Raw genomic sequence first — 21,908 nt, 5'->3', positions numbered from 1 at the left:
TACTTCATTCGATCACTAATAAAATAAATGTAGTCCACTATTATAGCAATATGACTGGTACTCCCTCTGTTCCGGGAAAAGTAACAATAAAAATATATAAACTCTTGATGGGATAGAGGAAATAGTAACAATAAAATTATATGGTCTTAAATAGAAAAGGTTAAATAGCTTCTTTTTACAGAATCATTAGTAAATTTTCTCATACAAGTGGAGGAACTCGACCCAATTGCTTCCTTAAATATTTTATCTTCATGTTCCATTCTTTTATTCTTTTTCGGGTAATACATCACGGAAATAATAATGTAATTTTATCTATGGATCTAGATTTTTTTTTGTTAGTAGACCATCATAGGTCATTGTCAAATCCATTTTTCCATCAAATTAAACAGAACTTTGAAAATATGGAATAGTTTTAGCGTTCCAAATCATAGGTTGTTGGAGGTAGATGTTCGGGTACCTACCGAAAGGAAGAAAGAATCCTATTAGGACTCGTACCCTGTAATCCTACTTGGAATCCTACCTTATAACCGACTAACCGACTAGTATCCTATCTTCTGGAATATATAAGAGAGGGCAAGGGTACATAGATCGGCAGAACCAACTCAAGCCTAAAATAGGCAACACAACAACCAAGCGCAGAGCGCAATATACAATACTTTAAACATGACATAGGATGTTACGCTACTCTAGCGACCCAAACCTGTATAGATCTGTGTCTTGTGTCCTTACTTTTACCATTGAGTTCCTGATCTCGGTAACACTTCACCTACAAATCTACTGTCTCGGGGTATCCCCTCGGTAGGTTGGCGGATAAAATACCGACATAGGTGTGTGATTTGCGCGTGTAGTCTAAATTTGTTAGATAAAGTTTCATTCTTCGGTCTGCTACAAGCAACTGTAGAATCATGAAGATATATTTATCTCAATCAATGACGAATTTGACTATATGAATGAGGGGGGAGGTGGTCCCTTAAAAGTGACGACTCCTTTCATCTCTTTTGATGATACATATTCTCACCGGGCCGCCAATGTTGTAAAACCAAAGGGGGTGGTGGAAGAACAGTATCCCTCAAGTTAGTAATTTTTTGAAGATAAGCAGGCTGGTAGTTCTTGTGAAATGTTACTCATCGAAGTTGAATGGAAGAACTATAAATGAGAGTAAAGAAGAAGGTATGGGTACCTTTGATTCACATGCACAAACTGTATTTAAAGTTATTACCCCAAACAATTCCCTGGTCTGCTTAACCCTGTATAAAATTTGCATGCATTTTCCTCCCCACGCTATTTAAACTAGGTCAATTCACCTTCTAATGATTCTTTTTACAATACAAGTTGAGTCTTAAATTCAAATTCTATGGTATGTAGCTCACATCATAATCTTTATTGCAAGAATAATGCTTTCTTAATTTTTAGGGATAATTGTTTTGTCATGAATTCTCATATTTTGAGGGTTAAACTACTCCCACTAGCTAAGTGATATTTTTGGGTTGCCTGGAGTCAACTATTTCAAACTTTGGCTGTAGATTGCTCCATTGCAAAATAAGGCTAGTTTTGACTTGGCACTGTCTCTAAATGTCCTGATTTCTTTTTATGCTATGATGTTTGTAGCAACAAGATCATAACCATAACAAAGTCCATTCAAATTTGCATTCAATTATACAATTTTCATAACAAAATTATATCATGTGAGAGGCTTATTGTTGGTTGAAGATTACGAAGTTTGACGTCATTCCTTAGAAAAGAAAATGGAGAGAGCATTTTTTTATGTTGAGTTTAGATATTCAAAAATCATACGAGTAAATGTATATCAAACGGGTAGTATTATAATAGTATAGCTTTGCTATTTGTTACAAAATGTACTTGTGTAACAGAAAAAGATAGTGAATAAATTTGTGTTTCAAAGAACATGCCAATAACCATTTGTGATCAAAGGGAGAAGTTCATATTCTTACAACTACGAAAAATTATCTTGGAAGGATAAAGTATTGCATTATGGGAGCACTTTTCGCTATTTTTAATAATCCAGCATGAGAAAATGGACTTATTTCTATTTTAAATTTGAAACAAGACCGAGAGAATTGCTATCAATATTGTATCAGATATGCTAGATCATACATTTGCGAGACGATGTACTAGTAGGATCATCTAATAATGCTACAGCAAAACCATGATACGCAGGAGGATACATTCAATTCCATCGGTGAGGTGGGTACATGATGATGCTAGCTCTGCCTCTCTACTCAAGTTACTACCCCCCGCTCCAGCTGTTCCCATGCATGACCGGCCGGCGACGACGGATCGACCGGCCGGCCGGTGGGCCGTGCTGATCCCATAACTGCCAGTTAATACCGGCGGCGAGGCCGCTCTCTCGATCGCCGCCACCGCCGGCGGCCCCCCACTTATTGCAGGCTCGCTCGGCGGCCGATCGATGACGCATCGCTAGCAGGACGACGACCGATCGGCCACGCTGATTGCAAACCGTATGGTGTCTGTGGTCGCCTCCGCCATTTGACGTCCACGCATGCATGGACCTTGGACTCCTTGACCGGCGCCCGCTGACTCGTGGGGTTGACTTGTGGTGCCTCTCGAGTCACGGCGCCGTCAAAGGATGGCGCCACCATCAGCTGCCTGTGGTGGAAGCCACCGTTCGTTCGCAAAGAAAAAGGAGTATTCTTTTCGCTAGTTTGAAATGTTGGTGACGCTGAACGTCTCTGGATCGCAGACTTTTTTTTTTGGTTCTGAGAAAAAGGAGTCTAATCTAGAATCTGGAAAATCGCGGAGCATGCGTATGGGTAGGCAACATCAACTCGGTTGATTTTGTGTGTAATAATTTGCCGCCTCCTACGCCATTTGGCTCAACTCTCAAGGCTTGGCAGACGAATCGGCCCACGTGAGGTTGCGAGGTTTCTGGCCTAGCCCGGTAGCCCATTAAACGTTTCACTCCTATAAGGATCGATGTGGGCTAAGAACCTTGGTCCACGTAGCACAGCCCACAGAGCACAGGCTGCCGCCGCCTAAACCCATCTTGGGCCGTATACACAGTACGGAGCACCGGCCCGGATCAAATTCTTCACCGTGTCGTTAAACTTTCTCGACACGCACGAGCACCAGCAGAGAGAATTACAGAATTAATTACATCCACCGTCAGTTCGTCGTCACCCCCGGCCGTCGGCGACTAGACCGCCGCAGCGCCGGCCGCGGGCGGCGGGAGGCCGTCGAGCCACGGGAGCAGCCTGTCGTGGACGAGGTCCGGGCGGTCGTCGTGCGGGCAGTGGCCGACGCCCTCGAGCATGTGGAGCGTCACGTTGGGGAGCTCCGACGGCAGCTTGGAGAAGAACTTCCCCACGGGCCCGTCGATGGGGGTGAAGGGGTCCCGGTCTCCCCACAGCACCAGCACGGGCACGTCCGCCAGCCGCGGCATCAGCGCTATCGGGCTCGGCCCCGGCGGGCCAGTCACCGTCGCCACGAACGCGTCCAGGGCGCCCTCCGTGTCAGCCGGTCCCCTTATGATCTGCGTGTGCGTGCACATACATACTTTCACAAAGTTTAGAAAAAAAATTCCTTCATCAGAAATCATTGATTCAGTGTAGTCATCACTCCAGTCGTTTGAGCTTCGGCATTATCCACTCAATTTATCAGTGGCATGTGACCCTTGGGCCAATGTCATGGATTCAGTTATCCCAAGTGATGAATTCTTGCAGAAACAGACGCAGCCTAACTGGTTGCTGAAGAAACAGAAGGAACATTAGGAGGTAGGAGATACCCTTACCTCGACTAATTCATCATCCACGGCGTCCTTGTTCCCGTAAACAGAGAGCAAGATGTCCTTCAGGTTGTCCCTGTTCAGTTCAGATTGTCACAGAACAGGGTAAGTGCTAACAGGTCTCAGATCAGAGGGAAGTGCGGTGCAGGTCGGCATGCCTGTTTTTCACGCGGTTGAAGAGTGCCGATGCTATCGGCCGCTGGTTCAACAGGAAGTCGATCAGCCAGAGCAGAGGCAGGACCAGCTTGATCCTCCAGTCGTCGACGATCGCCTTGTTGTTCATGCCGCCGGCGCAGTTGAGCAGGACAAGCCCCCGGACGACGTCTCTGTTGGACTCTGCTCATCATTGCCAAGAGCAAATTAAATAAGTATCATAATTACGGAGTTTACAGAAACAGGATTTACTGACATTGAGGGATTTTGTAACCTGAGGCAGCAATGACGCATGCAAGGCTGCCGACAGAGTTGCCGACAAGCACCGTGGGCCTCTTCACGACCTCCTTCAAGAAGTCCAGGATCAGCTGCTTGGCACAGAAATAGGATCGATTCAGTTCAAACATTAGGTACAGATGGTACGTCTCCGTTCATGTCTCAGACTGAAACCACAGTTACCTCAGCCCATGTCTCCATCGTGTAAGAAAACCCAGGAGGCTTGTCCGAGGCGCCGAACCCCAGCAAATCGATCGCGTAGACGGTGTAGGATTCAGACAGCACCCCAATGTTCCTACCGATGAGTTGATCAATTAGCGATCACTTCACGAGCTCGGCTAGTTCATCGGTCGAGCACATCTCGCGCGGGCGCGCCACCGATCACGCCATGAGCTCAGATTTCATCAGGAAAGGTCAAAGGCCGCGGCTCACCTGCGCCAGTGCGCGACGGAGGCGCCGAAGCCGTGGACGAGCAGGACGGGCGGGCCCTGCCCCCTGGCGAGGTAGTTCACGCGCATCCCGCGCCACGTCCAGGTGGTGCAGCCCCGGCGCAGCTCCTCCAGGGACAGCGACGCCGACGTCGCCGCGGCGGCGGGTGGGGCCGCCGCGCTGCTGGTGCCGCCGCCGCCCGAGGCGCGCGTGCTGGAGCTGAGACGGCCATGGGAAGAAGGCCGCGGGGAGAAGGGGAGCGAGGAGAGACGGCGGCGGCGGCGAGCTGGTGGAGCAGCTGCGGAGGAGGAGGAGAGGAGGCGGTGGTGGTGGGCGGCAAGTGCTGCCATATCCTCCACAGTCCACCCCCCCGGCTCAGTGGCTGACGCGGGTGTTCCGTTTTTACGGTTGCTTTCTTGGCACGAACACACGCGAGGGCGCGTCTCCTTCACACACTCTACCTTTGGGCATCTCTCAAGCTTTTGAGAAATTCCTACGTTGTAAATATACGGTATATGCGATGGTTGTATTCCATATTTAAGTGTGTTTTTGTCACTAGATAATTGCATCTTATTGTTTTATGGTTTAGTATTTGATTTGCCATGAACTGATGGTGTACTGTTCGGTCGGCTTGAATGCAATGAATAGATGGCCATGCTGGTACAAAAGCTACTCCTTTTGTTTCCCATCCTGTCAGGCATACTTTTGAGGATCCTAGGAAAAGTTGTGTTAGCATTTATTTATGTTTATATTTGTGTGATCAACATTGTTATGTTCACATTTGTACATGATTTTCATCTGTCAATACTTTATTTACTTAGTTAACTATAATCCATTAAATTATGGGAAAAAAGAAATAATAGGTACTAGACTAGTACAGAGGTACAGATAGTGAATTTCATAAAACTCTACAATTAAGGGGGCTAAAACATAAACATTGAGTAAACTCAGTAGACACCGAGATTGCTAAGGAAGCATTTCTCGGTAAAATTGATTGTTGCCTTTTCTCTCTCTTTTTTGTGCTCCTTATTATTCAGATCTAGATCTTTTCTTCTTTTTATCAATAAAAAGCAGGCATAACTCCTATCAGGTGTCAGCTTTACTTTTTTTTATGAAAAAGAGGGAGATTGCTAGGGAAGCTTCTAAAAAATTATCATCTCCTCTCTTTTTTTGTAAAAAAAGGACAATTAGAAATCTCATAAAAATGAATAACATGTGGCCTGTTTGGCACCCCTCCAGTTCCGAACTGAGAATTTACAAGTCCAAAATTCCGTGAATCCAGAGAGTTGTCAGTACATTGATAGTATTTTGATAAACTATTTTATTTATAGTTTAGACTAAGTACAGATATTTAAACTACTTTATTTACTTTATAATTTTAATAAAGTTCGAGTTGTGCCAAGACATAGTAAGAGAAATGCCAACATGGAGAACAAAAGTAGCTGGACATTCAAGAAAGAAAGGGTAGCTGGACTGCTAGAGCTGCTGTTACAAAAGTAGTCTTGATTACTGGACATTCATTCATGCCCAGCATAAAACCTCTCAAAACTCCCACAGCTTTCAGCGTAAAACAAAACTAAAAAATGCAAATTGGTTTCCTTGAAATACACGAGAAAAATGTAAGTATATATGGTGAGTTGGTGACGGTGTTAACTTTTTTGGGAAAAGATATGATAACATAAAAAACGATGGGCTCAAATCTCCCAGAAATGCCCGCAACTTTCTCCCAAATAAAACCTCACCCCTCCTGCGACCCTGTCTCCTCCCACCTCGCCTTCACACCTCCTTCCTCCCCTCGTCTCCGCCGCCGCCTCATCCTCGCCGGAACCCTAAATGGACCCCGGCGCCGGCGCGCACTACTCCGCCCGCACCGCGGAGGAGGTCTTCCGCGACTTCCGCGGCCGCCGCGCGGGCATGATCAAGGCCCTCACCACCGGTATGCTACCCGCCGCTGGCTCCCTTTTGCTCCGGATTTCGCCTGCCTGTCTGGCGGCTTCGCCGGTGCTGATGCGTTGCTTGTTTTGTTGGTTTGCGCAGATGTGGAGAAGTTCTACCAGCTCTGCGACCCCGGTGAGTCTGCTCGATCTCCTCGGGTGTAGGGTTTGGAGCCGCGGACAGTCTCGTGGATGCTAGGGTTCGGGCGTCCGGTTCCTATGCTTGGTGTTCCGAAGCTAAATTTGGTGAATTTTCTGGTCGGGAATGGGACTGGTCGTCGCGTTGAGGTTTCGGACTTTCGGTCAATGACGTAATGAGTTCGAGTGTGGTGAGCGATTGTAAGTGTAGATGGGGCGCAGGGTTGGATGGAATCCTCGAATTCGCAAGGATTTTGCGGTTCTCATGCATTGGTTAGCTCAACTTTGACTCGTGGTGGCCTTCACTGGAAAATGTTGGAATTTTAGGAAAATTCCAGTTTCTGGTGCTGAAGTCTTCAAATTAGCCATGGTTGCTGTTTCTTTTTTCATTGTTTTTTAGCTTTTTCTACCATACTCCATAAAAATGCAATCTAGGGTCATGAGCTATCATGTTTTGTGAAACGAGCAAACCTTCATATATCTTGTCTTTTAGTGCAGCTAATGTAGCATTTTTTTACTTGCAAGCCTAGCATTTTTTGCTTGTTCCATGCACTTCACTTTGTAAATATACGGAGTAATACAATACATGAGTCACTTTGCTAATTTACGGAGTAATACAATACATGAGTCTTCTGTATCTACTAATTCAGCTTTTTTTAACAGAAAAGGAAAATTTATGCCTTTATGGCTACCCTAATGAAACATGGGAAGTAACTTTGCCAGCGGAGGAAGTTCCTCCGGAGATCCCTGAACCAGCTTTGGGAATAAACTTTGCTAGGGATGGCATGAATGAGAAGGATTGGTTGGCACTAGTAGCCGTCCACAGCGATTCCTGGTTACTAGCTGTTGCATTCTACTTTGCGGCCCGGTTTGGATTTGACAAAGAGGCCAGGTAATGATACAAGACATTTGAACGTTGCAGTGTCCTTCGAACATAATTTGTATATCTATGGTTTTGTGTCGTCTATTTGCTACATCTGCACAAATTTCATCAATGTTAGTGTTGACCAACAGATATGAAAGACATGCAAAGTGAAATTCGGCATCGCTAACCTGTGACTCCCAAGTCTCACCTGTTCGGAATTTTTCATTGTGATTTCTCCTTTGTTAAGGATCAGTTTGATTCTTAAAATTAGTGCTTGGTTGTTTAATTTGTGCTTTAATTCAAATATCAGAGCTGAGTTGAATTCAGCCTCTTTCACAGAAAGAAAAAAAAGAAAAACGAATTGGGGCCTGCAGTTCCACTATTTGGATTACAAAAGGATTCCAACAAGAATTACGATCTGAATCAATTGAGTGTTGTTTGCTAGCACATTTTGAATAATGTAAACTAACATGTGTACTGTGTTAAGAAGCTTAGCTGTGATTTGGTCGAACAGCATCATTAGCACTGGGAGGCCAGTGGTTCCAAAAACTGAGTTGTGCACCATGGGGAGGCCTAGGGAGGTGCCAGCAACTATGATCCAGTTGAACGTGTGGTCATGCTGTTGATACATTTGGGGAAGAGGCCTTGCGGAGATGGACTAGCCAGCAGAGAGTGGAGGATGAAGGGGAGGGTGGTGGCAATGAGAGCACATCTGTGGTCACTAGGCACTAGCGATGAGGAAGAAACAGCTCTGCCAATTAGGAAGAGGTATCATCAGATCTGAAGCCATGGAACAAGGTGAAGTAGTGGAATGATCGAGGGAACAGCTGCCACAGTGGTGGAAAGAGAGATGGCAGTGAGTGCCAACCAGGTTTGCAATAAGAAGCCTAATTTAGCAGACCACCTTAAGTGATTTCATTGTTTGGATGGCACTCATAACTACATCTCTCTCGCTTGTTAAAAAAAAACTGCACTGGAGTCTTGGGGGTTTAGTGCTGCTTCCATGTGTTTGTTATCATATTTAAAAGTAAGGTATTGATTAGATGCATACCATAGGTTTCAGATACAGCATGCCCTGATTAACATATGAAGAACAAGGAACAGTTTATTCACTATGTAGTTTTTGTGTTGCATGTCCACTTCTATGGTTTTTATAGCACAGGAATACATTTGATCGCATTGTTCTGAGATTATTTATCTATTATTACTTTATTATATCCCTATAGTCCTATTTTATTTCTTCCTTTTAGCCACCTAGCCTGCCTAAATACTAGGCGATACCATACCACCTAACCAGAGATGGTCTACAGCCTGACTGCCAACTACTGCCCAACACTGCCGTTACTATATCCCCCTAGTTCTTGTAGTTTTGGACATCAATGCAGTATCCAGTTCACACCTTGACCATTAATTGTTTTATACTGAAAAGGATAGTAAAATTTTATGACACGGAAGAAGTTTGATGATAAACCTACTAATATCATTTTCACATGAAAAAATATGTATACTTTCATGTATATTAGTGGATTGAGTGCATGTTGATTCTAGGACAACATGCTGCACTGAAGGTAGTACTCCCTCCGTCCCATGTTGACTCTTCGTTGAAACAAAGCTACTCCCTGTTAACATCTCAGAAGCCACAACTACTGTACAAAACATGTATTGTTGGTTTGCAGCTTGTTGCTTTACTTTAGAATACATCTTCTTGGTTGCTTACTCAAAGACAACTTGGTTCGTTAGCTTCACTTGGTTGTGAATTGGTTGCTTACTCAAAGACAACTTGGTTCGTTAGCTTCACTTGGTTGTGAACTTTCGTAAGATGATTTTATAATTGAACAATACGCTAGTTGGCAAACATGAAAATATGTATCAAATCATTTGATGAATCTTGGATGACCGTCCTTTGGACTGTGAAAACATTAAACATAACAGATTTTTCAGCTTTTGCCGACACCTTGATCAAGAACTAGCAGCAAGTGATTGAAAGTGAACTTTACATTGCTCATGTAATGCCCTTTCACTATTGCTAATTTGTGAAGTTCCCTGCACAATTCCATTTTCTCGCTCTTGTTCTCCATCCTTTTTTTTGAACCCCTTTGCTTTCGTTATACAAGTATATTGGGTTGGGAGCATTCATTCCACTTCCACTGTTCCACAAATCTGTTTTTGGGACAGAAGCTAATAATTGACCACTTGAACAACTGTAGCTATCTTATTACCTACTGGGTGGATTGGTACTGACAGAATGGATATTTCCTTTTTTGCAACACTAGAGTGGAATATGTGTTGCTGAACATATAATTTTAGGAAAATACATGGATGTGGAAATACGCAAGGGCCAAGGTGTAAAAATAACTAACTGATAGGAAAAGGAATCTCTCAGGTTTTTGCTAACCGATGGCTTAGCAGGATGTGGTCATGCAAAGGGCTCTTCAGTAAACATTATGCAGATTCTTGTAATGGATTCCAATACTGCTATCTGGGTTCCCTCAGTTTGGAGCATTCAGATTACTATCAGTTTGAATAAAAAGTTCTCTGCTGGTATGGATGTTTGAAAACATGTGGTTTGTTTCTCTCTAACAGGAGGCGACTCTTCAGCATGATAAATAACTTGCCAACGATATTTGAAGTAGTGACTGGGGCTGCTAAGAAACAAACCAAGGAGAAGGGCCCCAATAGTACCAGCAAAAGCAACAAGCCAAGCTCGAAAATGGTAAGTTTAGACACATATCATGCTGCCTTTCAGTATTAGCGTAGCTAACGATTGTCTGTTTCAGCCATCAAGACCGGAATCTCATTCGAAGGCGACAAAAGTGGCGGCGCCCCCCAAGGATGATGATGATGAGAGTGGTGAAGAATACGAGGAAGAGGAAGAACGTGATAACACCCTATGTGGATCCTGCGGAACAAACGATGGTAAGGATGAGTTCTGGATCTGCTGCGACAGTTGCGAGCGGTGGTACCATGGCAAGTGCGTCAAGATCACACCTGCTCGAGCCGAGCATATCAAGCACTACAAGTGCCCAGATTGCAGCAGCAACAAGAGGGCAAGAGCCTAGCAGCAAGCTCTGGTGAGACCCGGGAGGGAAGCAAGTGCTAGAATCATTGATGTCTGCAGATATGGACTAGCTGTCTAGCTTGTAGACTTGCTTTTCATTTCGAAGAACGCTGTTAATTCACTCGGTTGCCCCAGCAGCTCATGTTGCTCGGGCTTAATTGTGTTCAATGTTTGAAACGGTTGTTGTAGTGGTACCAGATTCTCTGGTGAGGCTGTCTTGCAGATGTGTCATAGACGTTCTTGAACTGAAAGACTTGAAAACTGACCGTTTCTCCACCGCTTGTTTCATTCCAGCATCGCTTGTTGCCATGTTGCCATGTTTTCTGACCCTCGGAAAACCTTTTCAGGAGAGTTCTGCAAAAATTTGTTTGATGTTCCTGACCAGACCTTGATAGTTTCCTTGTTCCAGGTCAGGCCTACGTACATTATACTAATACAGGTTTGGTTGATCATTCACGGAAAGCACGCAACATCTAAGTACCAGAATTAGAACAGCCGTTGTAACCACCAGGCAAAAATCGAGTAAGGCGACTGATTGAAACAAAACAGAGGACTAGCTCAAAGCAGCATAGTACAGCTGCACCGCACATTGGAAAAGTGAGGATAGGCCATAAACTTGAACATGAACAATATATGGATATAAAACACAGCTCATCTTTATCAAAAACTGGAATTTACATCTCATGTCAGGGAAATGTGAGAACCAGGGTATCGCAAAGTTAGTGGGGGAAGTGCAATGTCAAACAGTCAAATAACTCAGAAGGTGACCACTAAGCCCGGTCACGTTAGCAAGGATAGCCGTTTCCATTATACAATACCGAAAGAATATACAAAAAGGTTTGTTAGTTGGTCTTCCAGAGTTAGTTTGGAGCCCCTTCACCCGTCATGCATGAGTCAGCACACCCCATCCAAAGCCTGTTTATCACGGTGAGTGCTGTAATCAAATGCTCCTGCATATGGAAAATAAAGAGGGTAAGGAAATTTGTGGCTGCATGTTAACTAAAACTGTACAAAGTTTGGATTGCAGAGAGGGAGGACTGACCAGGTACAAGTAGTCTTCCTTTTGGGCTTGTGAGGATTTGATGCATTTCATGTACTCGAGCTGACTGTTGATTTGGTTAGAGGTCTGCTGACTCGCATAGGGCTGGACTCAAAAGTATGAAAAAAAATACACATCCTCTTCATCATGATCAATGAAAAAGACTGAGATCACTGTGGTACTACTCCACACAATCGCGCTCGTCCAGGGTTAAGAAGTGATTCTGACATTATCCATCCCTGTGCAGCCAAAAAAAGGGTTGTTAGCTATAAAATAAGAATCACAATCCTGTATTCCTGTGATTCTTGTCACGCTGTACACTTCTGTAGTAGTTCAACAAGAGTGCAGGGCAGAGTTTTACAGATAAACAGTGGCATTCACCTGTTCTCTAGCTTTCTTCTTGAAAACTCCATAAGATGACAATACAATCTTGCATGATTCCTCAATGTGTGGTAGGAAGTCCATGTTCACTGGATTATGCTGGTATGACCGGCTGGAGTTCATGCGCCTTCTTGCATTCAGGTTAGCATGTGAAGCATTGATAAAATGCAGTAACACATGTGCCTGTACAACAGAACATAATTGAAGAGGATAGTTGGATGCAAACAACCTTAACAAGTGCAATGTTACCAAAGTAGTGAATACAATCGTTGCTCACATGGAAAGCAGCTTTGAGAATGTCATCCGGCTTTGCTTGGTCCTTGAGCAAAGCATATACCTTGTCCTTTGTTGGGTTATATGTAACAATATACCTTTCATCCTGCGATCGAAAAACATGACAAGTTTACATAGCAATCTTTAATTACACTAAGAGAAGGAAATGAACAGCTGAAAGTATTGGAAAATTTTCCATGGGACAACACATTGAATGGAGCAATGAGACGGTACCTCGAACATAGGCTTTATAGCAATAAACGAAGCAGGTTCCTGAAATGCCTCCCCAAATCTTGATCCTGTGAGGAAACAAAATTGATTAACAAAGATTCCACATTTGACCTGCAGGAAGAAATGTATGGTCAGAGTGCAAACCTATTGCAACTGGCTCGTGTCGCCAAGGTGGATTAAATACTGTCTCTTGTGAGTTTCCATCCTTCAATGTGGGTACATACCCTGCACCAGTAAAATTGGAGGCCCAATATCAGACTGGATGACTTGTAAGAAGCCAACTAGCAACCAAACACTGCACGCTTTAATGTATGTAAACAAGCTCAGAAATATAGATTATTTAGGCTAGATTTCTCTGGAGGTTCTGGTAGTTCCACTATTGTATTTATACACTGCCGAATTCAAGTAGTATGCGGATATCTGATGGTCCCTCTAAATATTTATGAATATTATTCCAGTTCTTCACACAAATATAGCTGGTGTATTTGGAACAACTTTCCACCAAAGATAATAGTTCCTACCGTTGCCTGAGCAAATACAGCAGCAGTATACAATAACATCTTTCTTTATGTAGAACTTGTATGAAAATCTGAGATGGGGATTCAAAAGATAATGTTGACATACCAGTCTTGATAAAAGAATCCACAGCTACAGTGAATCTTGCCCTATTTAGAGTATTCAATACAACAGATCGCACCTGGTAATAAAATGGCATTAGTTTGGTTACCTGGAAGTTTATCAGAAAGATTTGGCAGAGCAACAAACTGAAGGAACTAAAGCAAACCTCGTGATATGAACTGAGGAGATATCCGCAAGACAGGAAGGCAAATGAAGTCACAAGTGATGGATTGCTTTTAGAGATTAGAATGCTCAAACCAGTTCCCAACTTCACAAACAAACAACAGCAAAGAAAAGAAACATTATAAATTGAAAAAAAAAAAGAAACTGAACACTTGAGAAACCACAATATAATATAATAGTATGAAAATAATACATGGCAGCAGCATATGTTTGAAAATACTGAACAATTACCAGATCAGCAATGTTTCCAACACTTTCTCCTTTAGCAGTGACATCACCAATATTTTCTCCTTTTGCATATGCTTTGTAGATAGGTGTGCGAGTGGAGGTCGAAGTGACAGCAGCAACATTCTGGATGAAGCAAATGCATCAAATAAAAAGAACATATTTCATCCCTACTTTTGCAGGTAAAGGCAAATTGGAATTACTAAGTAATGCAGGAACTTGCTGTGACAATTTAGTAGGACAAACCTTAACAACATTTGCTATGCAAGCCATTGGTAGGAAAAGTTGTGGAAAAGCTGCAGTAGCCAATTCTATCCCAGCTCCTAACTCCATCAGAAGATCACCAGAAAAGCGGAGCTGTAGTAAATTTTGATCTCCATTAGTCATTAGCATGGAAGAAAAATTAGGGGTGCAGAAGGGCACATGTTGATTCTAAACGCACACCTGCTTCAAATCATAGTCAAACTTCTTCCCTTGGCGGGCAAAAAGCATCTTCCCAACGCGTCCAGCCCCATCCTGAGCAGCAAAACAATATAGCCATCAGAAAAATAGTGCTGATTGCTAAAAGTTCAGGATAAATGCAGCGAAAATAAATCAATGATCTCATGCATGTAAGAAGGGCATCAGTATTCAGTAATACTAGAAAATATGGTTGGATCGATCTAAAAGACTTAAATCAACTATAACCTGCGAGTTCTTTGTCTTAGAAACTTCTAACATGCTTGGTTGTTCTCATACATGATTTGGAAAAAAATCGTATAAAACAAGAAACGCCAAAAAAAATTTCTTTGCAAGTTTTTCCAGGAACACTTGCCTTGAGTATCCAGTTGATTGCCACAGCACCAGGTACAGCTTTGCTTTGGGAGACTCCAACAGAGTTTAGAAGGGTTCTTGTTGTAAACACACCCATTGCTCCACCAAAGAAGTGCTGAGAAAAGAAAAAGATAGAATAAATAACATATTCAAAATCAGGTTGATCATGAAAGCCTGAGTATACTGTAATGAAAATATACCTTCAATGCTCTCCATGACATGTATGGTACATATGAAGGAGTGACACTGTGTGGAAAGCCTTCAGGTACAACATATGACCTTATAAAGGACATTATTTCCTGCAGCAGCAAAATTACATATAATCATTATACTCATCATTCTCAACTGTGGTTGTTCCTCATATCCAAGATTTCTATAGTTAAAAACAAAAGGAGGCAGTTAACACCAAAAGATCACGATCAGAAGAAACAATGTGTGGCTAAGCAGCATCCAACAAACAACTAGCTTCAATCGGACACCAGTGTCTTCCTAAATTAGATAATCTTGGGTCGGAAAATACTTCACCCGGAATCACATACTGGCACATGCATGATTAGCAACCTGAGAAAACCATCAAACCCACTCAATCCAAACCAAATCTACAGAAAGGGTAAAACTAAATTGCTATGAGGCAGCCAACAAAACGACCATTTTGTTCCAAAAAATCAACACCACGGCCTATAATTACAGATCCAATCTCCCACAATAAATTGGAAATTCCATATTTGGCCCCAAACAACCAGACACGAGTGCAACTAACATGCGCCAAACTTCACTTAAACCATAATTTCACGCATCATCATCCCTATCTCAACGAATCCAACTGCAAATTCACGCATCCTCAAATCCACCAGAGCAGGTGATCCTATCCCCAAAATAACAGCACGCCGCCATCAAGAACACTAAAAAACCCACAGGTTTATTCCTCCTCGTCTAACCACTCCGTCATCCGCAGAGACACAGCAATCGGCGAAGAAACCAAATCCAAGACCAAGCCATCGGCACTAATGCTCCAAATCCCTGCGATCCAAGGCGGCAGCAGAAGGCGGCCTCACCTCGACGGGCGGCAGCGGGGACTGGAGCGGGACGGCCTTGAAGGCGCCCCCGACGGACGCCCTCCCCTTGGCCTTGACCGCGGCGCCGGCGGCGTCGACCACGTAGCTCCACCGCCTCCCGTCGATCTCCTCGAGGCACAGCACCCCGTCCCTCGCGATCTCCGCCGGCACCGCCGCCGCCGCCGGGACCCTGGCGGCCGGGGCGGTGGCCTGCGCCGTGGCCTCGGCCTCCCGCACGGCGGCGCGCACCGCGTCCCGCACGGCCGGCGCGGGCAGCGTGACGGTCTGCGCGACCGCCGCCCCCGCACCCGCCGCCGCCGCCGGGCGCTTCAGCCCCATCACCGGCGCCATGCGGAGGGGGACGCGGGGGTGGGGTGGGGTGGTTGAGATTCAGATGTGGTGAGGGCGTTGCCGAGACGAAGACAGCGAAGCAGCGCGGCCGCCCGGAGGGGATGGAAGACGCCTTTTATACGCGGCTCGCCTCCGAGCCGGGGGATCGCGCGAGTAAAGCTACGAGTACTCGGGTGGGCACGAGATGATATTTTGCGCAGCTGACTGGCAGGGTGGGGTCGAGTGGAGTGGGCCCGTGTGTCGGAGGGATGTGAGGTGGCGTGGGGAAGTGGTGGACGGACGTGTGGTCGGCTGCTGGTGCCAGCTAGAGAAATGGCCCGCGTGCGCTGCGTTGAGAGCTTCGGCTCTGACCGCCCAGTGGGGCCAGATGAAGCTGGGGCCATGTGTAATAGGGAGTGAGGGGGCTGCGGTGGCTGGCGAACCGTTGGAAATTGGAATTGAATGAGGAAAAGGGGCGAAGGGCTTTATTTGGCTGAGGTTTTTCTCTGGTGCGAAATTTCCCTATGTTTTTCTCTGCTTCGTCATCGTGACACTGTAGTTTGCAGCACCCACGATATGTGTGGCTGTTTTTTCTTTTGCAAAACACAGTAAATATGTGTGGCTGTTAGGTCCAAAGAAGAGCGAAAGGAGCTATCTGCAGCTCGTATAGTCATATATCATATTTTTCTATAAGACTGAGGATAAAACATGAGAAAGATTAAAAAGTACATAAATAGTACTCACAGAGACCACCATATGAGAGTGCATGGGTTCGAGTACTTGACTCTACCCTATATGACCACTATTTATGTATTTCTCTATCATTTCTTATCGTGGAATATGTCTGCATGGTTCGAGTCCTTAACTTAGTACGCTCGTATTTTTCTAAATTTTTTTAACTGGTGTTATTTTTCAGTGGTAAGCGGCGTGTTTGTCGATAGCGAGACATTTGAAGTGACTTTTTCGATCTCGAATCTTGTTGGATTAGTCTTCGGAGGTGCTCGTATAGGTAAGGCTACGTGCATGTATTCATAATTTTCAAAGCTATATACAATATTCATTGCACATTAGATTGTTACATAATTTTCAAATTAGAAGATATGTTTGGATACAACTACAAATTAGGAGAATAAAAAAAGAAAATACGTATCTCATTCAAGCAGCTCGGGTTATTATGTAAAATATAAAATTTCAGCCGACCACATTCTTATTATCCCATCATCTCGCACATCAGATTTGCTGTTTTGATAATGTGTAACCCGTCCAAACACTCCATATTCCTGGCATGTCGATCTGCTCAAACTCGAGCGAATAAACCCTCGTTGTCTCATCGTTCGGACCAAGAAGGCACGACAGGTGCAAAGCCCACGGCACCACGAAAAATCGGAATTCCCCAGCTATGGCTCTCCCTTTCGTGCAGATTCCGCTCGATCGCTCATGGGTCAAGACAGCGAGCAGCAGCCAGCAGCGGGCCGATCCGACGACGTACGGGCACGGGCGGGTGGGCGCCACACCGCCGCGGTCGCCACCACCGGCGCATGTGCGGATGTCCGGCCGGCAGCAGCCAGGCGCGCACGTCCCCGCGGCCCGGCCGACCGCCCCCACCCGGCCACCCCCCCGGGCCCGGGATTAACGCGGCGCTTGATTTTTCCTGGCCTTGGCCCGGCCGGGGGAATCCAACGAATCGCGCCTTTGTTCTCGTGTGGACGCAGATTTTTTTGCCCCCACCTCCCCCACTAAACCACGACCCGTCGACGCCTCGTCCGCCACTGGCCGCGACGACGCGCGCGCGCCCCGGTGGCCGTCGCCGTCGGCGCCGGCGCCGCGGGGTCCTTGTCGCGCGCGGTAACCATTTCTTTAGGCGTAGCCTCGTGCGGTAATCCTCGTGCCAGCACGGTAGCACGAGATGGATGCCCGGCACGTTCCGCGCGCCAGGGTGAGCGCGGCGAACGTGCCGCGGTACCGTACGGTGTCCGACGCCAGCCCATGCAACCCACGGTCACGACGGCGCACACGCCTCGGGGTTGACGCGGGAACGGCGTCGTGCTCGCTCCGGCCGGCCGGCGGCCGCTGCTGCCGTCCACGCCTTTCTTGGTGGCTGGCCACCGGCGCGCGCGGCGCGTTCGGCGTGACTTGAATGAGGCTTTGCGTTTCCGCCCCCCACCCCCCGCGCGCGTCGCCGCTCACTTGGTTAGGATGATCGCTAGCTTAGCTGAATTTCTCTGCGTGAGATAGCGACGGTTTGACTGGTCGAGGTGCCGAGCATTTTTCTCTTTAATTTGCTGTCACGCAGATCGCGTAGCACAACTGAAGTGCTTAGTCCATGACCACGCAAGCTACGGTGGACTTGATGCCAGCATTATTCGGAGACGTGGGAATCAGAGCTTTTCCTTGGCAGATTGGACAATCAGTGTTCCTATGAAATTGAGGCAAACATAATACGCATAATTCATGTAGAAAGCATAGCAAATCAAAGTTTTGAACCTTTTGCGACCAAAGTTGTAGGAAAGCTTGGACAGCTGCAAAGCCTTTTGCCTCTGCATATTCCTGACCACATTTTCCTTGATGACTTGGCTCACGCACCGAACAAATCGGTCCAACCTTACTCGCCGCCTTGTATGTGTTGAGTGGAGTGTGACTCTAGAAAGGGACAAGTGAGCTCCATTTTCCCCTCTAACAAGGGCCAGGTCACCATCTTTGCACGTTGCCATCCTAGTATAATCAGGCTCCTACCTAATGTTGTATCTTTATTGAGAGATGGCATGTCCATTTGTATCTTTATACATCACACCCTTGTCCTTTATGATAACAAGGGGACGAATCTAAGTGGTTTAAGCCGGTCAGTATGAATCGACCTACTCAGCACTCTTGTCGTTACAATGAGCGAGGTAAACTTTTAGCGTTGCAACGTTAGCGGATGGTAGATTTACGATATAATGAGCAACGGGACGAATCTATGTGTTTGAATTGTCCTCCTAAGGTAGTTAGCTAGAAAAGCGATGGTAAATTTTATTCTTGGTAAAAACTGGTCTTGATTTGGTTTACGACGAAGCCAAATCAAGGTCGGGCAGGCATTTTGCTCACCGATGCTGCCACAAATCCAAGTGGAGGCCAAATGCCATGAGTGGAAAGAAAAGATGGGGAAAGCAAAGCCCAATGATGCGTTTAGCGTTGGGGATTGCTAGTCACAAATTTTGATCACGTTTTTGCTTCCATCTCTTTTGAGCATGTCCAAACCTTGGAATCAAAATAAATCTGTTAGTTTGATCTCCTAAACCCCCTCGGATTCCCAACGGATCCGAGAGGGTCTTGCTCTCTCACGCGCCCTGATCGGGGGCGTACCAGCACGATCTTGCTGGTGGGCCCCCGTCGCACTGCGCCAAATAAAAGGGGGTGGGGGCCAGCGGCACAAGGCACGAGAATCACCTGCGCCGCCGCCACCCCACCTACACATCCCTAACCGATCTAGACGGGAGGCGCAGCAGCGGCGGGAAGCACCTCCGGCCGTCACCCGCGGCATCCCTGCGTCAACCCGAACCGCGCGCTCGACCTCGATCTCGACCACCGCAAGCACGTACGCCTACGGCCGATCCACCCCGAGCCCCCGCGCTGCTCCACCATGGCGGGCACCTCTGCGTCAGCTCCTGGACTAGGGCACGACGGTATGCCGTGCCCCTTCTCTCTCTCTTACTCTCTGCTTTCCCTGATTAACTCATTGCTAAAGAGTATTTCCTAGTCTAATTGACGCATTAGCCGATCCTAATAGACAGACAAAATCAAGCCATAATTTACTAGGGATCGCTGAATATTGTTGTGGCACATTTACTCTAACCAAACATGTCCTAGACTCTTGAATTTGGGTACAGCTTCTCCGTGGATCAAAAGTGCCCATTATGAAAAAGAAAACCAAGTCCAAGTGAGCATTGCCAGTAGTTTATGTTTAATCTAAACACCTAACTTTATATAGTATTACTTCATTTTAATATTTTGGTTGTGAAACTTGTTTTTCTTGCAGAGAATGGAGAAATTTGGTTCCCTTTCTTCATGGAAATAATGGGTACTAGCTTTGTTTATGGAAGAAGCATCCATCATGAATAAGGTTGCATCAGTCAAATTATTCCAGCGCTGATCAAATGCTTCTTTGTGCGGGAGTGTGCCAGTCAGCATCGCCAGGGCATTTTTCTTATGCGTGAAGCACATTGGTCCGGGCTGTGTTCATAACCAAGTCAATTAGTCCATGCTTGGATGGCTAATCACATGGGAGTTTTTTTTTCATCTACGTGTCTTATTGCTACCAATGAGAATCTTACCACCACCGATGACACATCCGTACCCACCTGCTAAGTTGTTGCTTCCAAATGAGCAATGGAGAGATGATGTATCTAAATGTGTGAAATTAAGTTTGATATATAATGCCTTCATATTTGATTAAAATTTTAGTAATCTTTGCATCACGAAAAGTGTCATTTCAGAAATATCTTCTCGATCTTAGGTGCTTTCACATTTTCTTTAGAAATCCCTGCATCACCAAAAGTGTGATTTTAGAGAGCATTTAGTCATCTTAAGTTTGATATATAATATCTTTGTATGTGATCAATTTGTCATATGCAGATTGCTTCATAAAATATTAACATCATAACTTCTTTTTTTGCTATAAATATATACTTAGTAGCTCCTTAAGAATAAATTACTCTTGATAACAAAAGTAGTGATACATATCTCACCTTAACTAAATATTTAAACAAATATTATTAGTCAGATACTAAAGTTAATGTTACTCTATCAATTATCATGAAATGAAGGTTAATAGCACGCACCTTAAGGATAATATTGAGTTAATCCATGTCAAAATTTGAATCAGTCCAGTAGGGCCAAAACCATTCATAAGCATATCTCCCTGTGCTTCTGGATATAAATGAGAACACAGGTTTATTTCAGTAGTTACTGAAAAAGTGGAGTTGGCGTATGCTCTTTCCGTGCTCTATGTGCCCAACCAACCAAAAGGATTCAGATGGAAAACAAAATCATTTGCATTGTATGTGGTCATGGCATACCACGTCACTGTCAAACAATATAGTACAATATGAAACCATATTTATTTTCTTTTCCATCCTAAAAGTTCACAAGTGGTAACATGTACCTTTTCTTCTAAGGAATAATAGGGAGGCAGCAATGTCACCACACAATCGCAGTACAACCTGGAAAAAAAGAAAATGCTAGTCCTGCCGTGACGAATTCTTGCAACATGAGATGAAACTCCAATGCTTCTCGCATAGAACCCTAGAATATGACAGAATTAAAGGGCCGGATTTTCAGGCACCGCCCAGTATCCGTACAAGTCATTGCCATGGAAATTCAACGAAAATGAACCACAATCCTGGTCTGCTCTTTTACTTTATTTTTTCAGGCTAGACTATTTTGGGGCCCATTTAAGACACGGGCATTGCTGGTTGAGCAGTGAGCTGCCCCCCTCTCCTTTCCTCCCCCCAGCAGGGTCGGCTAGGGATGATGCTGACCTGGCTGAGGATGAGACGGGGCCCATGCCGCTAACCAATGCTGTGCCAGTACGCCACTCCCTGCTCTCAAGTTTCGGATATCTCAGGATAAGCAAGCCCATGAGTTGGAGAAGAAAATGCCTTGAAGAATATTTGGAGGTGGCATTTTATTCTGGACATGATTGAAATGCCAGCAAGGCAATGGGTCCTACGACATGAATTCAGTAACTAGTTGAGAAGTACTATACTTCCTAAACGAAGTAGTAATAAACAGGACGTTTCACCATGAGGAATGCAAGAGGAGGAGGAGGAGGAGGAGGAGAAGAAGAAGAAGAAGAAGAAGAAGAAGAAGAAGAAGAAGAAGAAGAAGACGACGACGACGACTCGCGTAGTAGTAGAAGCAGCAAAGAGCAAACGAAGACCTTATTGAGCCACGTTTGGTAGTGCAATGAATAAGAGCTAACTCGAAGCCTGGCTCGGCCCAGCTTCAACCGTACTGGATTACTTGAGCCCAAGAAAAAACCCAGCTCCAATCGTCTCTGGGCCGGGCCGTGCGAGCACGGTCTTTTAAAATGTAGGCGAGCGCAAATCTCCGCGCAAGATCAAGGGTTCATAACGCTGCCCGCGCTGGCTCCGCCCTGCCGTCAGC

General features: G+C 45.3%; 3 protein-coding genes across 3 annotated transcripts; 1 reads left to right on the top strand and 2 right to left on the bottom strand.

The window, feature by feature from the left end:
• Positions 1–2,958: 2,958 nt before the first annotated feature.
• Positions 2,959–5,023, bottom strand: LOC112884489 (2-hydroxy-6-oxo-6-(2'-aminophenyl)hexa-2,4-dienoic acid hydrolase). Its single transcript, XM_025949892.1, has 6 exons — positions 4,625–5,023; positions 4,376–4,487; positions 4,191–4,284; positions 3,922–4,099; positions 3,770–3,839; positions 2,959–3,511 (listed from the first exon to the last, which is right to left on the bottom strand). The coding sequence occupies exons 1-6, from the start codon at positions 4,969–4,971 to the stop codon at positions 3,176–3,178; spliced, it is 1,137 nt and encodes a 378-aa protein (XP_025805677.1). The 5' UTR covers positions 4,972–5,023; the 3' UTR covers positions 2,959–3,175.
• A 1,328-nt stretch (positions 5,024–6,351) lies between these two features.
• LOC112884490 (PHD finger protein ALFIN-LIKE 5) lies at positions 6,352–10,892 on the top strand. The gene is made up of 5 exons (XM_025949893.1): positions 6,352–6,557; positions 6,659–6,691; positions 7,357–7,585; positions 10,142–10,271; positions 10,336–10,892. The coding sequence occupies exons 1-5, from the start codon at positions 6,455–6,457 to the stop codon at positions 10,615–10,617; spliced, it is 777 nt and encodes a 258-aa protein (XP_025805678.1). The 5' UTR covers positions 6,352–6,454; the 3' UTR covers positions 10,618–10,892.
• Positions 10,893–11,248: 356 nt separating this feature from the next.
• LOC112886771 (protein root UVB sensitive 6-like) lies at positions 11,249–15,869 on the bottom strand. The gene is made up of 14 exons (XM_025952758.1): positions 15,435–15,869; positions 14,580–14,678; positions 14,381–14,494; positions 14,011–14,082; positions 13,813–13,923; positions 13,573–13,692; positions 13,325–13,426; positions 13,165–13,237; positions 12,685–12,765; positions 12,544–12,608; positions 12,314–12,415; positions 12,037–12,219; positions 11,659–11,894; positions 11,249–11,566 (listed from the first exon to the last, which is right to left on the bottom strand). The coding sequence occupies exons 1-13, from the start codon at positions 15,783–15,785 to the stop codon at positions 11,826–11,828; spliced, it is 1,542 nt and encodes a 513-aa protein (XP_025808543.1). The 5' UTR covers positions 15,786–15,869; the 3' UTR covers positions 11,249–11,566; positions 11,659–11,825.
• Between the last annotated feature and the right edge of the window lie 6,039 nt (positions 15,870–21,908).

This window comes from Panicum hallii, chromosome 3 (genome assembly GCF_002211085.1).
Source record: "Panicum hallii strain FIL2 chromosome 3, PHallii_v3.1, whole genome shotgun sequence".
NCBI lineage: Eukaryota > Viridiplantae > Streptophyta > Magnoliopsida > Poales > Poaceae > Panicum > Panicum hallii.
The sequence above is the reverse complement of the archived record's forward strand: the minus strand, read 5'-3'. Positions and strand labels throughout refer to the sequence as shown.